The sequence below is a fragment of the Rattus norvegicus genome, chromosome Y (assembly GCF_021556685.1).
Source record: "Rattus norvegicus strain SHRSP/BbbUtx chromosome Y, alternate assembly SHRSP_T2T, whole genome shotgun sequence".
NCBI lineage: Eukaryota > Metazoa > Chordata > Mammalia > Rodentia > Muridae > Rattus > Rattus norvegicus.
The window spans coordinates 1,541,677-1,555,643 of record NC_141555.1 but is presented as its reverse complement, the minus strand read 5'-3'; the positions used below and the strand labels follow the sequence as shown (position 1 = coordinate 1,555,643).

Here is a 13,967-nt window from a genome sequence, read left to right as displayed (position 1 = left end):
TGACACAGGCCGCCCCAGAGCTCACACTGTAGCCAAGGATGGCCTTGAACTTAGAGATAATGCCTGTCTTTGCCTCCCGAGTGCGGAGATTAAAGAACATTTGTCATTTTTCAAGACCTTGAAATGAGTTGACACATGAACATATCTTCAGTGTCTTATAACATCTCTATGACTTTTTAAAATTCATGTTTATTTTTAATTGAACATATTTATGTTTGTCTATATAGGGGCATATGTATATGTGCTTATGGATGCTCATGTAGGGTAGAAGAAATTGTAGGCCTGGAGCTAAAGTTACAAGTGTTTGTGAGTCACTGGTGTGAGCGTTAAGAGTTGCCGGGAAAGGGAATAACATTCGAAATGTAAATAAGAAATACCCAAATTAATAAAAAAAATAAGATGCTTTAAAAAAAAGAGTTGCTCTGTAGACTTCTGCAAAAATAGTACATGTTTTCTAACTGAACTGTCCAGTCATTGTAGTCATACTTTAATTCAAATGATGTCACATACATGGAGGACACCTTCTAGGATAGTGTAAGATGAACAAAACCTAAATATATTTAATAATAATTCATATTCGGTTTATAGGGACTTATCATTATTTTGGAGATTAAGTAGAGGTGACTTTTTTTAGAGTTTTGGGTATAAGTGACATCAGAATATATTAACATACAATATGTTTTGAAACATTTACAACTGTTCCAGTTATTTGATTTGATATAATTTTTATACAGTTTTCATTTTCCTGAAATCTGTCTTTTTGAATTTTATGTTAATGCTGTTTCTCTTAAACACTACCGTATTTTTCGTGGATTAGAAACAACACCAGATTCTAATATTGTGTAGTGTGTAGTCACATACTTAGTCATAAAAGCAATTTTATCTCATTTATTTTTTACTTGAAATAGATATTTTATTTTATTTACATTTCAAATACTGTCCCCCTTCTTGGACCCTCTCTATGGAACACCCCACTCCTTAACTGCTAAGAAGGCACTTCCTCACCTATCTACCCACTCCCACCTCCCACCATTGCATCCCCTACACCAGGGCATGTAGCCTTCACAGGACCAAGGGCCTCTTCTCCCATTGATGCCCAACAAGACCATCCTCTGCTACATATGCCATGGGTCTGTCCATGTGTGCTCTTCGATTAGTGTTTAGTCCCTGGGAACTCTGAGGGGTATGGTTAACTGATATTTACGTTTTTCTAAGTGGGTTGCAATCCTCTTCAGCTCCTTCAATCTTGTTTTTATTTATTAATTTATTTATTTATTTATTTATTTTGCTTCCTTTTAGGCATTGATGCAAAAAGTGAAGCATGCCAGCGGTTTTTCCGAGATGTTTTAACTGTGTCTTTTACCAAAATCCTTACGGATGAGGCAGTGAGTGGATGGAAGTTTGAAATTCATGTGAGTTTTGTATATGAGGGGACCCTAAGTTTTATGTTATTTTCTTATGAATTTATGTTTGCAAAATATTACTGCGATGTTTTGAATAATAAGAATGATGCAAGTTTGAAGGAGGAGCTTCTGTAGGCTTAGATTTTTTTTTTTTTGCTTAGATTTTTTTACACTACTTTTATGTACATAAGTATACTGGTGCTGTCTTCAGACACACCAGAAGAGGGCATCAGATCCCATTACAGATGGTTGTGAGCCACCATGTGGTTGCTGGGAATTGAACTCAGGACCTGTGGAAGAGCAGTCAGTGTTCTAACCAGTGACCCATCCCTCCAGCCCTAAACTACTTTAAATAATTAATGGTTTTTAAACAGTTCAAACTCTCTTCTAGCCCACTGTCCAAAGGTAGTGATGAAAGATGGCAAATAGGACAAGGGCATGTGGTTTTGGGAGGCAATTTCAAACTCCATTTGTCAGCAGTCTAGTTCAGATGTGTCAAGAGAGCAAACACCAGTCAGCAGTGGTGGTACAATCTGGCAGAAACCACCAGTCCTCCTCCAGATCAGCACTGATCAGTAGAAGTGACCAGGAGCAGCCAAGATGCCAGGAGATGGGAGAACAGTAAAGCATTGCAAAGTTAGAGTTGAAAATGCAGCACTGTTGTCCATTTACTGCCATTTATACTTTCTCCAAATACTATGTGGCTTCCCATGAGCCTTACCTTAGCAAAACGCCATGTGAGTTTTTCTTAGTGAAACATCACATGAATCTGCATTACCTGACATTTTTAAAAAACTTTCACTCTAGTTTCTTTTAGAGTTTGCTTGGGGTTTTAAGTACAATGTCTTGGATTTTAAAACCTGCTACCCAAAATTTAAAAGACTTCTAAAAGTATAATCTGTCAGATTTGTGATAACTGTTGATGATAACAGTTATCCACCATTGTGTTCATTTTAAAAAATACATATATAGAAAGGAGAATAATGTATGGCTGTAAAACGAAATAAATAATGTATAGCTGGAACACTAAATGATACAGTAGCATAACAGTTTATGTACAGATAAACAAAGAAACAAAGATTTACCTTGATCCTGAGAAACAAAAGGTTATCTTCCCCTATGAAATGTAGACCACAGATTAGTATTCACACATTAGTTTTGGCACTGATAAAGTAGAAACAAAATTTTTTGTTTGAGATGGGCCTTATCTTTACTCACCTGGCAAAAGTAAATGTGAATACTCATGGAACAAAATGATTTAGACAACTGTTGATCCAGTCTAAGAATTAAATTTTTAATGATAATATAGGTAGCTTTTTAATAAATTACTGAATAACAAGGCAGCTATTATAAAATGTAATTAATCAGAAATTGCAAAACATTTTATGACTGGAATTTAACTTAAATATTTTCAAAAATAACCAGGGCATGCACGTGTGTCTGTATAGTATGTATGTGCACATGTATGTACACATATATGTGTACACCTTTTGAAAGTAACATGTGACCTTTGCATTGCACTTAGATTGCAAATTTCCTTTGAAATGGGTAATGAATGTGTTTAGACTTTAGAATTATTGCCTGTAGATTACAAAATACCACAGTCAGAAAATACTGTTCCTTATCTAACGAACTAAATGTGTAGTTATTAGCAGCCTTTTGTCTAACCATCATTAGAAAAGTATTTTCAGAATAAAAATATATTATAGCTAGGCAGTACATACCTTTAATCCCAGCATTTGGGAAGCATAACAGGCATATCTCTGTGAGTTTGAAGCCGGGCTAGTCTATAAAATAAGTTTCACGACAACTAGGGCTACATAGAGAAACCCTGTCTTAAAAAACAAACAAAGAGCAAAAAAATAAATAAATTTTAGTCTGGCCATAGACTGTCAGTATGTAGTGTGGCCTGTCTTGAAGTCTTTCTTACTGTGTCTATTTTCTTGGTGCTAAGTTTATAGGTGTTTCTGAAATATGAAACTATACAGTAAATTAAATACTAATGAATATGTTATTTCATTCATACTATTAATGTATAAAATAATGCAATTTAGAAATGAAAAATTGTTAATGAGAATAATAAAATTTCCTATATGTGCAATTACAGTCTGTTCCTACCTATTACTTAACAGAGGTGCATTATAAACAACACCCATCGCCTAATGGAGCTTTGTGTGGCCAAATTGTCTCAGGACTGGTTTCCATTTCTAGAACTTCTGGCAATAGCATTAAATCCTCATTGCAAATTTCATGTCTATAACGGTGCACGTCCATGTGAATCAGTGTCCTCAAGTGTTCAGTTTCCTGAAGATGAACTCTTTGCCTGTTCTCCAGACCTACGTTCACCAAAAGTATGTCCATTCGTTCTTTTAAAAATTCTGTATTAACTCTTTGGCATTGGTTATGGGTAATGTAAATTCACATTTAAATTGCTGTTTTTGCTGGGTGGTAATGGCATATACTTTTAATCCCAGTAATCAGGAGGCAAAGGCAGACGGGTTTCTGAGTTTCAGGATAGCCCGGTCTACAAAGCAAATTCTGGACAGCCAGGACTACACAGAGAAATGCTTTCTTGAACAAACAAAAATTTAAAAATGTTTTTCTTTCATGAAACACACAACATTGATTGGATTTCCTAAAAGTAAATCGTAGTGTTCATCAATTTCTGAATACTGAATTAAGTAGCCTTTTATTTTATCCTTAATTTGAAATAGAAGTTCTGCTTTGTACTAGTAAACATTTTCATGAGACAGGAAGAGGAAAACAAAAAGTTGTGCATCAGAACATTTAAAAAGGAAAAAAAAGTACTGCACTGGTGTTCCAATGCAAGAATATGAGCGTTTAACACTTTCTTATGTTTTAGTGTTTCAGATTCAATTCAACTTTATAAAATAACCAATTTTTTAAATATCACAAAGAATAACAGTTTTAGTATGTGAACCATTATTACACATAGTACTCAGAATAAAATCTAAGAAGGAAGACAGAAATACATACTACCTTTAAATCAGCAAATTCTGTGCATATTTTTCTTTCTTAAAAATTTTATTGGTTATTTTGTTTATTTCAAATGTTTCCCCCTTTCCTCTGCAAGAACCCCCATCCCACACACCCACCTTTCTGCTTCCATGAGGGTGCTCCCCCACAGCATGACTGTCAGTAGTGTTGAGCTTGTTTTTTTGAATTGTCTTCTCTCTGCTCTGTAAGTGGTAGAATTACAGGTATTTGTCACCGCACACCTAACTGGTAAGAGTTTCAATTATTCAGTAATTTTTTTCTAGTGAAAGATAGTTTGTATCACCAGAGAAGTTCATTCTCTCATCCAGTTTAGCAAATTTATTAATCCATATGTTGCACTTAATTATTTTTATTAGTTAATTCTTTTATTTACTTAAGTCACAAATGATACCCTCTCAGTCTTCCCTTTCAGAGTTCTTCTCCCTCCTCCCATCATCCTCCCCTTTACTTCTGAGAGAGTGCCGACCCTGGGGCCTCACGTCTATAGATAATTAGACTCATCATCTCCCACCAAGGCTCGACAAGGCAACACTCTGCCTACACATCCTTGGCACTTTGATTTTTTTTTTTTCTGTAGAACTTCTTGTGCCAGAAATTAGATATGGTTTTTGATTTGGCATATAATTATGAATTCTCCCTTTTCGAATTTAATGGTGCTTCTTAGATTTATTTTTTTCCTCAAAAGGGAAGGCTTTATGTAGTATTCATAAGAAAAATGTGTCTTCGTTTTCTTAGACTTTGTATTGTGTATTTTTTCCCTGCTTCCCTGGTAATTCATCAATACCTTAATTTCTATTTAACTTTTCCTTTTTGATTCTATGGATTAAAATGTAATTTCTACTTTTTTTTCCATCTTTTTTTTTTGGTTCTTTTTTTTTTTTTTTTTTTTTTTTTGGAGCTGGGGACCGAACCCAGGGCCTTGCACTTCCTAGGCAAGCACTCTACCACTGAGCTAAATCCCCAACCCCAATTTCTACTTTCTACATATATTGTTCAATAGAAATAAGCCTTTCTGTTGAACAATATATGTTTGAATATATTTAGTTACATTTTTTATATACAAAATAATTGAATTAATTTTTTTAAGTTCTATACTTACTAGTGACTATAAATTTTTTCTCGTTACCTTTAGATCTTTGTTCATATTTTTTATAGCTCTTCAGAGTACTTTGATACTTGTACGTTTCAGATAGGTCTGTCTGACTTTATTCATTTGAAAGGGATATGTTTTCCATAATCCTGTCATTTGTTGAAAATTGAACCTCTTCTTACACTTTCTTCATTTGCATGGTTGCTTTTAAATTTTTTAATTCCTTTAAGACCCTATCTCAGCTTGCTTGAGTGCCTTACTTCCTCATACTTTTCATTAAGTAATTTCAGTGGTCTATAGTTGCCATAATGTTTTCACATAATCTTTTCCATGACTTATCTTACTTTTCTACCTTAAGCCTAAAAATTAGTACCTCAGTTCAAATAGCCTCTGGATAGGTTACATACTATCCATTTCCTTTAGTGGAAACTGATGGGTAGGTCTCTGTTTTTTTTTTTTTTTTTTTTTTTTTTTTTTTTTTTTTTTTATTAACTTGAGTATTTCTTGTATACATTTCGAGTGTTATTCCCTTTCCCGGTTTCCGGGCAAACATCCCCCTCCCCCCTCCCCTTCCTTATGGGTGTTCCCCTCCCAACCCTCCCACCATTGCCGCCCTCCCCCCATAGACTAGTTCACTGGGGGTTCAGTCTTAGCAGGACCCAGGGCTTCCCCTTCCACTGGTGCTCTTACTAGGATATTCATTGCTACCTATGGGGTCAGAGTCCAGGGTCAGTCCATGTATAGTCTTTAGGTAGTGGCTTAGTCCCTGGAAGCTCTGGTTGCTTGGCATTGTTGTACTTTTGGGGTCTCTGTTTTTGATTAAATTACTACAAAATTATTTCTCTGTTAGATTTAGGTTTTTCTTGATTGTGTGTTTACTTTTTTGGATATTTAACCAATTTTCAAAGTTTCTAAACAGTTATAATTGGTACAGAGCTTACAAATTTTGTAATCTCTTTTCTTTCCTTAACTTTAATATTTTATATTTTTATACATTATAACTACAGAAACTGGGAAGAAAACATTACTAACTTCATTTAAAAAATGAAGCAATATTTAAACTAGTGCTTTTAAACCATATTTAGATTTTTGCTCCTAAAATTAGCATTAGCTTATAAAATAGCTAATTTATTCTTTTAGAATTTACCTTATAGTTAGCATTATTTAGTGTTGTGGGGTTTTTTTGGTGTGAGGGGATTTTTGAGTTAGGAGAGCTCTCATTGAACCTGAAGACCACTGATTGGCTTAAATAAAAGGTGACCGTCAAGCCTCATGATTGCTTAGGATGCAGTATTGGGGATTCAAATGGGATTTCCAACTTTGCCAGGCAGTGTTTTGTTGACTGACCTTTGCTGTAGGCCATTTTCTGTTTAAATGCAGAAAACAATTTTCCTTATCCATATGTACTCTCCCTATTAGTATTTCTATTTTTTCTTAATATTTTATTAATTATTTATTTACACTCCAAATGTTGCTTCCCATCCTGGTTCCCTCTCCATGAGTTCTTCACCCCATCCTCCCCTCCCTTTGCCTCTTAGAGGGCTTGCCCTGCTAGCATTCTCTCCTCTCTGGGGCACCAGGTTTCTACAGTATTAAGCACATCATTTCCCACTGAGACTAAACAACTACCACTTAACACAGGGGCCACAGTCCAGGCCGTGTATGTTCTTCCAGTGCTAGTTGACCCCTAAGGGCACTCTCGGGATCTAGGTTAGTTAACAGTGTTGGTCTTCCTACAGTGTTGCAATCCCCTTCCATTCCTTCAATCCTTCCCCTAACTCTTCTGAAATAAGAGTCCACAACTGTTATTGTAAAAATATAAAAAATAAAAAAAGTATGGTTGTCTTTTATCCCCCTTTAGTCCGGCACCTCAATGCCCCAAGATATCTGCTAGATATCTTAAATCTCAGTCAGCAAAGCCTCTCACTCGCTTTGCTCCATCCCATATCACACGCCAAAGTCCTCTCTGAGCCTGGCAGTAATCTTTCTACCTATCTAGTTCCCAAGGCAGGTTTCCATGCCAGAAACACACATCCCAACTCTGTGGTGGCCCAGACCAGCTGCTGCACAGTTTCTCATATTTAAATCACTACATGAAAGAATATACAACACAATAACCTTTGGCCCAATTGATAAGATATAATTACCCACCTAACCATAAAAAACCCAATACACATCCATCCCTTAAAAACATTCTTAACAACCTTTAAAGGTACAGCGTGGAATCTTATCGTCACCCACCAATATTCTCCTACCACAGCTTCTCTCCCTCTCCTTCCTGTCTCTTCCCCCTTTCTGTTCCAGTCTCCTCCTTGTCCTTCAGACTTCTCGCCCGCCCATCCTTCCTTCTCCTCCAAAGACAGGTCTCCTATCCTGTTCCTGCCCTCACCTGTATTTTACAAATTCAATGGAGAAAAGTCACCTGACTCCTGAGCATGTGACTAGGCAGTGGTCCTAGGGCAGTGGAATTAGCATCAAAATACAAATAACTCCAGGGCAAACCACAACACCCAACCTCAGACCTATGGTTGACTGTAGGTATCTGCATTTGTCTCTGTCAGCTGCTGGTAGAGCGTCTCAGACAGCCACGCTAAGGCTCTGTCTGGGTCAAGAATTTTGAAGATGGGTAGGTACCTTAAATGGGCCCTGTGGTCTCTTTAGGTTCCATTTCCGGCACTGTTGGGCAGTCAGGCTAAGGTCATCCCCGTTGGGTCCTGGGAGCCTCTCACATCTCTGGTGTTTAGAACTTTCTAGAAGTTCCTCTCACTCCCTACCACTCTGCTGCATCTTTCCATTCATTCTTATGGCCCTCTTTTGTCTCATGCCCCTCCCTTTTACCTCCCCTTCCCCTCTCCCATCTAGAGAACTCCCTCCCTCTCTCTGCCTCTGGTGATTATTTTGTTCCCCCCTTCTAAGTGGGATTGAAGGATCCACACATGGGCCTTCTTGGTTTCTAAGCGTCCCACAATCTGTGAGTTGTATCATGGGTATTCTGAACTTTTGGGCCAATATCCACTTAACAGTGAGTACATACCATGTGTGTCCTTTTAGGTCTGAGTTACCTCAATCAGGATGACATTTTGTACTTACATCCATTTTTCTGCAAAATTCATGTCTTCAGCCGCCCACCCCCAGGACTAAAGACCAAACTTAGGGCCTTGTGCTTGCAAGGCAAGTGCTCTGCCACTGAACTAAATACCCAATCCCAGACAGCCTCATTTTTAATAGCTGAATAGTATTCTGCTGCATAATTGAACACATTTTCTTTATCCATTCCTCTGTTGAGGGACATCTAGATTGATTCCAGTTTCTGGCTATTACAAATAAGGCTGCTATGAGCATAGTGGAGCAGGTTTCCTGATGATATGGTAGAGCATTTTTTAATATAAGCCCAGGAGGTTCTTCGGGTAGAACTATTTCCAATTTTCTGAGGAACTTCCAGATTGGTTTTCAGAGTGATTGTACCACTTTGCAATCCCACCAGCAATGTGTGCTATTGCTTGAGTTTTTGATCTTAGCCATTCTGACTGGTGTGAGGTAGAATCTCCGGGTTGTTTTGATCTACATTGACCTGATGGCTAAGGAAGTTGAACATTCTTGGCCATTTGAGATTCCTCAGTTGAGAATGCTCTGTTTAGCTCTGTACCCATTTTTAAAATGTTACTTGATTCTCCAGAGTCTAACTTCTTTTTTTTTATCTTTATTAACTTGAATATTTCTTATTTACATTTCAATTGTTAACATCCCTAATCTCCCCCCCTCCCCTTCATTATGGGTGTTCCCCTCCCCATGCTCCCCCCATTTCCACCCTCACTCCAACAATCACGTTCACTGGGGGTTCAGTCTTGGCAGGACCAAGGGCTTCCCCTTCCACTGGTGCTCTTACTAGGCTATTCATTGCTACCTGTGCGGTTAGAGCCGAGGGTCATTCAGTCCATGTATATAGTCTTTGGGTAGTGGCTTAGTCCCTGGAAGCTCTGGTTGGTTGGCATTGTTGTTCATATGGGGTCTCGAGCCCCTTCAAGCTCTTCCAGCCCTTTCTCTTATTCCTTCAACAGGGATCCCATTCTCAGTTCAGTGGTTTGCTGCTGGCATTCGCCTATGTATTTGCTGTATTCTGGGTGTGTCTCTTAGGAGAGGTCTACATCCGGTTCCGGTCGGCCTGCACTGCTTTGCTTCATCCATCTTGTCTAGTTTGGTGGCTGTATATGTATGGGCCACATGTAGGGCAGGCTCTGAATGGGTGTTCCTTCTGCCTCTGTTCTAAATTTTGCCAGAGTCTAACTTCTTACACAGGCCTTTCTTTTCCATGTATTTATTCATTTTACGTTCAAACTGCTGCCCCCTGTGTTCCCTCTCACAGAGGCTCTTCCTTCATTCCACCTATTCTCCAAACCTGGCCCATCTAATCTCCATAGGATTAGGCTCATTCTCTCCCACTGAGGCAGATGATGGAGGCATTTAGGGAACAGACTCCACAGAAAGGCTTTAGGGACAACCCCACACACTAGTTTTTCAGTGGACTCACAAGAAGAATTGCACATTTACTACATATGTACAGGGGCCTAGATCAATCCATGTCTGCTCTTTTGGTTGGTGTCTCAGTCTCTGAGAGCCCCTGCAGGTCCAGGTTAGTTGCCTGAGTTGCTCTCTATGGAGTTCCCATCTCCTTCAGGCCCTCATCCTTCCCCTAACTCTTCAACAAGAGTGCCTAAGAATCTATGTTTAGCTGTGGATCTATGCATCTGTCATTGAGCTGCTGAGTGGAGCCTCTCAATGAACAGATATGCTAGGCTCCTGTGTGTATGACAGAGGATCTGTAGTGTTAGGGATAGGTGCTTGCCCTCAGATGGGTCTCAGATGGGGCTATTATTGGACTGCTGTTCTCCCAGTCTCTTTGTTCGTGGATTTCTTTTAGACAGGACAATGTTTGGGTGTAAAGTTTTGCGGTGCGTTGGTGTTCATAACCCTCCACTCAGGGTCCTGCGTGATTACCAGGGGTAGTCTCTTCACATTGTATATCGCCACTGCTGTTTCTCTCAGCTAAGGTCACCAACAATAACTCCTAGGAGCCTTCCCAACTGTCCCCAACTCCTGCCACCTGAAGATTTCCTTTTTTCTTGGATATTTATATATTTACATTACAAATGTTATCCTTTCCCCCCTTCTCCATACCCACTACCTCTTACCCCTGCTTCTATAAGGATACTCCCACTCTCACCCACCCACTAAAACCTCAACACCCTGGCATTCCCCTACATTGAGGAAACAAGACTTCACAGGACCAGTCCTGCTATTGATGCTGGACAATGGTATCCTCTGCTACGGATGCGGCTGGAGTCTTGGGTTTTACTATGGATACTAAATGGATGGTGGTTTAGGCCCTCTTGCCCTTCTGTGGTCTGGTAGGTTGATATTGTTCTTCATATGGTGTTGCAAGCCCCTTCAGCTCCTTCAGTATTTTCTCCATTGGGTTCCCCATGCTCAGTCCGATGGTTAGCTGCGAGCATCCTCATCTGTATCTGGAGGGCTCTGGCAGAGCCTCTCAAGAGACACCCATTTTGGCATCAACAATATTGGCTGTCAACAAGCACATTTTGGCATCAGCAATAGTGGCTGGATTGGCGGCTGCATAATCATGGATTCCCCAGGTAGGGAAGTCTCTGGATGATCTTTTCTTTAGTCTCTGCTCCATTATTTGTCCCTACATTTCTTCTCGTGAGTATTTCGTTCTTCCTTCTAAGAACTGAAGCTTCCACATTTTTGTCTTTGTTTTTCTTGAGCTTCATGTGCTCTTTGATTTTTTTTTTTCTAGGTATTCCAAGCTTTGGGGCTACTCTTCACTTAGGAGTGAGCGCATACCATGTGTGTCCTTTTCTGACTGGATGACCACACTAAAGATGATTTTTTTGTTTTAGTGTCGTGTTGTTGTTGCTGTTGTTTTTTATTTTAAAATTTTTTACTTAAAATATTCTGAGATGAAGATTAATATTCTACAGAACTCACTGATGAGTTCCTTTTTTATTGGAAATCATTTTATTTCCATTTCAAATGTTATCTCCTTTCCTGGTTTCCTGTTCATAAACCTGCTATCCCATTCCCCATACCCCTGCTTCTATGATGGTGAACCCCCCCATCCATCTTTTTCTGCCTCCATGCCCTGACATTACTCTTCACTGGGGCACTCCAGCCTTGGCAGGACCAAGGGCTTCTCCTCCCATTGGTGCCCAACAGGCCATCCTCTGCTACATGTGCAGCTGCAATCCTGGGTTTGTCCATGTGTACTCTTTGGATGGTGGTTTAGTCGCTGGGAGCTCTGGTTGGTTGGTATTGTTGTTCTTAAGGGGTTGCCAACCCCATCAGCTCCTTCAATCCTCTCTAATTACTCCAATGGGGACAACATTCTCAGTTCAATAGTTTGCTGCCAGCATTCACCTTGTGGTGCTCTGGCAGAGACTCTCAGGACACAGGATCAGGCTCCAGTCCATATGTACTTCTTGCCATCAGCAATATCGTCTGGATTTGGTGGCTCTATGTATTTGGGCTGGATCCCCAGGTGGAGCAGTCTCTGAATGGCCTTTCCTTCAGTCACTGCTCCAAACTTTCTTTTTGTATTTCATTTTATGAATAAGAATTGAAGCATCTGCACTTTGGTCATCCTTCTTCTTGAGCTTTATGTGGTCTGTGGATTGTATCTTAGGAAATTTGAGCTTTTGGGCTAATATCCACTTATCAGTGAGTGTATACCCTGTGTGTTTTTCTGTGATTGGGTTAGCTCACTCAGGATGGTATTTTCTAGTTCCATCCATTTGCCTGTGAATTTTATGAGGTCATTGTTTTTGATAGCTGAATAGTACTCCATTGTGTAATGTACCACCTTTTTTAACCGTCTCCATCTGCTTCTTCTTTGTTGAGGACCAAGACCCATACTTACCTGTGGGATAAGGATAAGTATTTAGAATGTGATTAGGAGGAGTCTGTACCATTTACACCTCTATCCCTTCTCATTGATGTTGAGATGGTACAAAACAGAACACACAAAGTTTGTGTTTTCTAGAAAACATAGTGATGAAGCCAAGTGCCTTTTCCTTGGTACCAGCTGGCTTCCCTTCCATTATCCTTGTCCACTCAGCCAGAAGGTGTCCTTAACGTCCACTGACATACCTTCTCAAGCCAAATTCATTGAGTTTAGCTTCTTAATCCCCATCCTCCCAGCCTACAGTTTCACTATGATCCAAGGACTTACTCATTAGCTGGTAAGAGGTTGTGTGCATGTGTGCTGTGTTCTTTTCTAAATTGTTGGTTCCAGGTTAAGCAGGAAACTCATAGTCATCTCTAGACAACACTAGTCACAGTTCACTTTCCTGCCACATCACATCAAGCCTAGACTCCTCCTGTCTCTTGGAGAGATTTGAATCTACATTCTCATTTATCTGATGGCACACTTGAGCTCACTGTAGGTAAAAATACTAATGAATATTGCCAATCCATAAGCATGGGGGATCTTTCCATCTTCTGAGAACTTCATCGATTTCTTTCTTCAGAGACTTGAAGTTTTGACATACAGATCTTTCACTTGCTTGGTTTGAGTCACACTGAGGTATTTTATATTATTTGTGGCTATTACAAAGAATGTCATTTCCCTAATTTCTTTCTCAGCCTGTTTATCCTTTGAGAAAAGGAAAGTTATGATTTGTTTGAGTTAATTTTATACCTAGCAATCTTACTGAAGTTGTAATATCAGGCTCAATAGTTCTCTGGTCACTTATGTATATAATATCGTATCATCTGCAAATAGTAATATTTTGACTTGCAAATAGTAATATTTTGACTTCTTCCTTTCCAATTAATATCCCTTTGGCCTCCTTTTGCCATCTGATTGCTCTGCCTAGAACTTCGAGTACTATATTGAATAACTAGGGAGAGTGGGGCAGCCTTGTCTAGTCCCTTATTTTAGTGGGATTGCTTGAAGTTTCTCTCCATTTAGTTTGATGTTGGCTACTGGTTTGCTGTATATTGTTTTTACTGTTTAGGTAAGGGCCTTGAATTCCTGATCTTTGCAAGACTTTTCACATGAAGGGGTGTTGAATTTTGTCAAATGCTTCTTCAGCATCTAACAAGAATATCATTTTTTTCTTTGAGTTTGTTTATATACTGGATGTCATTGATGAATTTCCATATATTGAACATCTTTGCATTCCTGTGATGAAGGATACTTGATCATGGTGAATGATCATTTTGATGTATTCTTGGATTCAGTTTGCAAGAATTTTATTGAGTATTTTCGCATTGATATTCATGAAGGAAGTTGGTTTGAAATTCTCTTTTTTGTAGGATCTTTGTATGGTTTAGTTATAAGCATAATTGTGACTTCAAATTATAAATTGGGTCTGTTTGAATTTTGTGGAATAGTTTGAAGAGTATTGGTATGAGGTCTTCTTTGAAAGTCTGATAGA

The 13,967-nt window shown here is 38.9% G+C and overlaps 1 protein-coding gene across 4 annotated transcripts in view; it reads left to right on the top strand.

Moving 5' to 3' along the window:
- Positions 1–13,967, top strand: part of Usp9y (ubiquitin specific peptidase 9, Y-linked) — a 144,729-nt gene that overhangs the window by 16,936 nt on the left and 113,826 nt on the right. For all 4 annotated transcript variants that reach the window (NM_001329902.2, XM_087601285.1, XM_087601288.1 and 1 more), the window contains 2 exon segments: positions 1,300–1,412; positions 3,536–3,754. In NM_001329902.2, coding sequence (NP_001316831.2) covers positions 1,300–1,412; positions 3,536–3,754 — 332 coding nt within the window.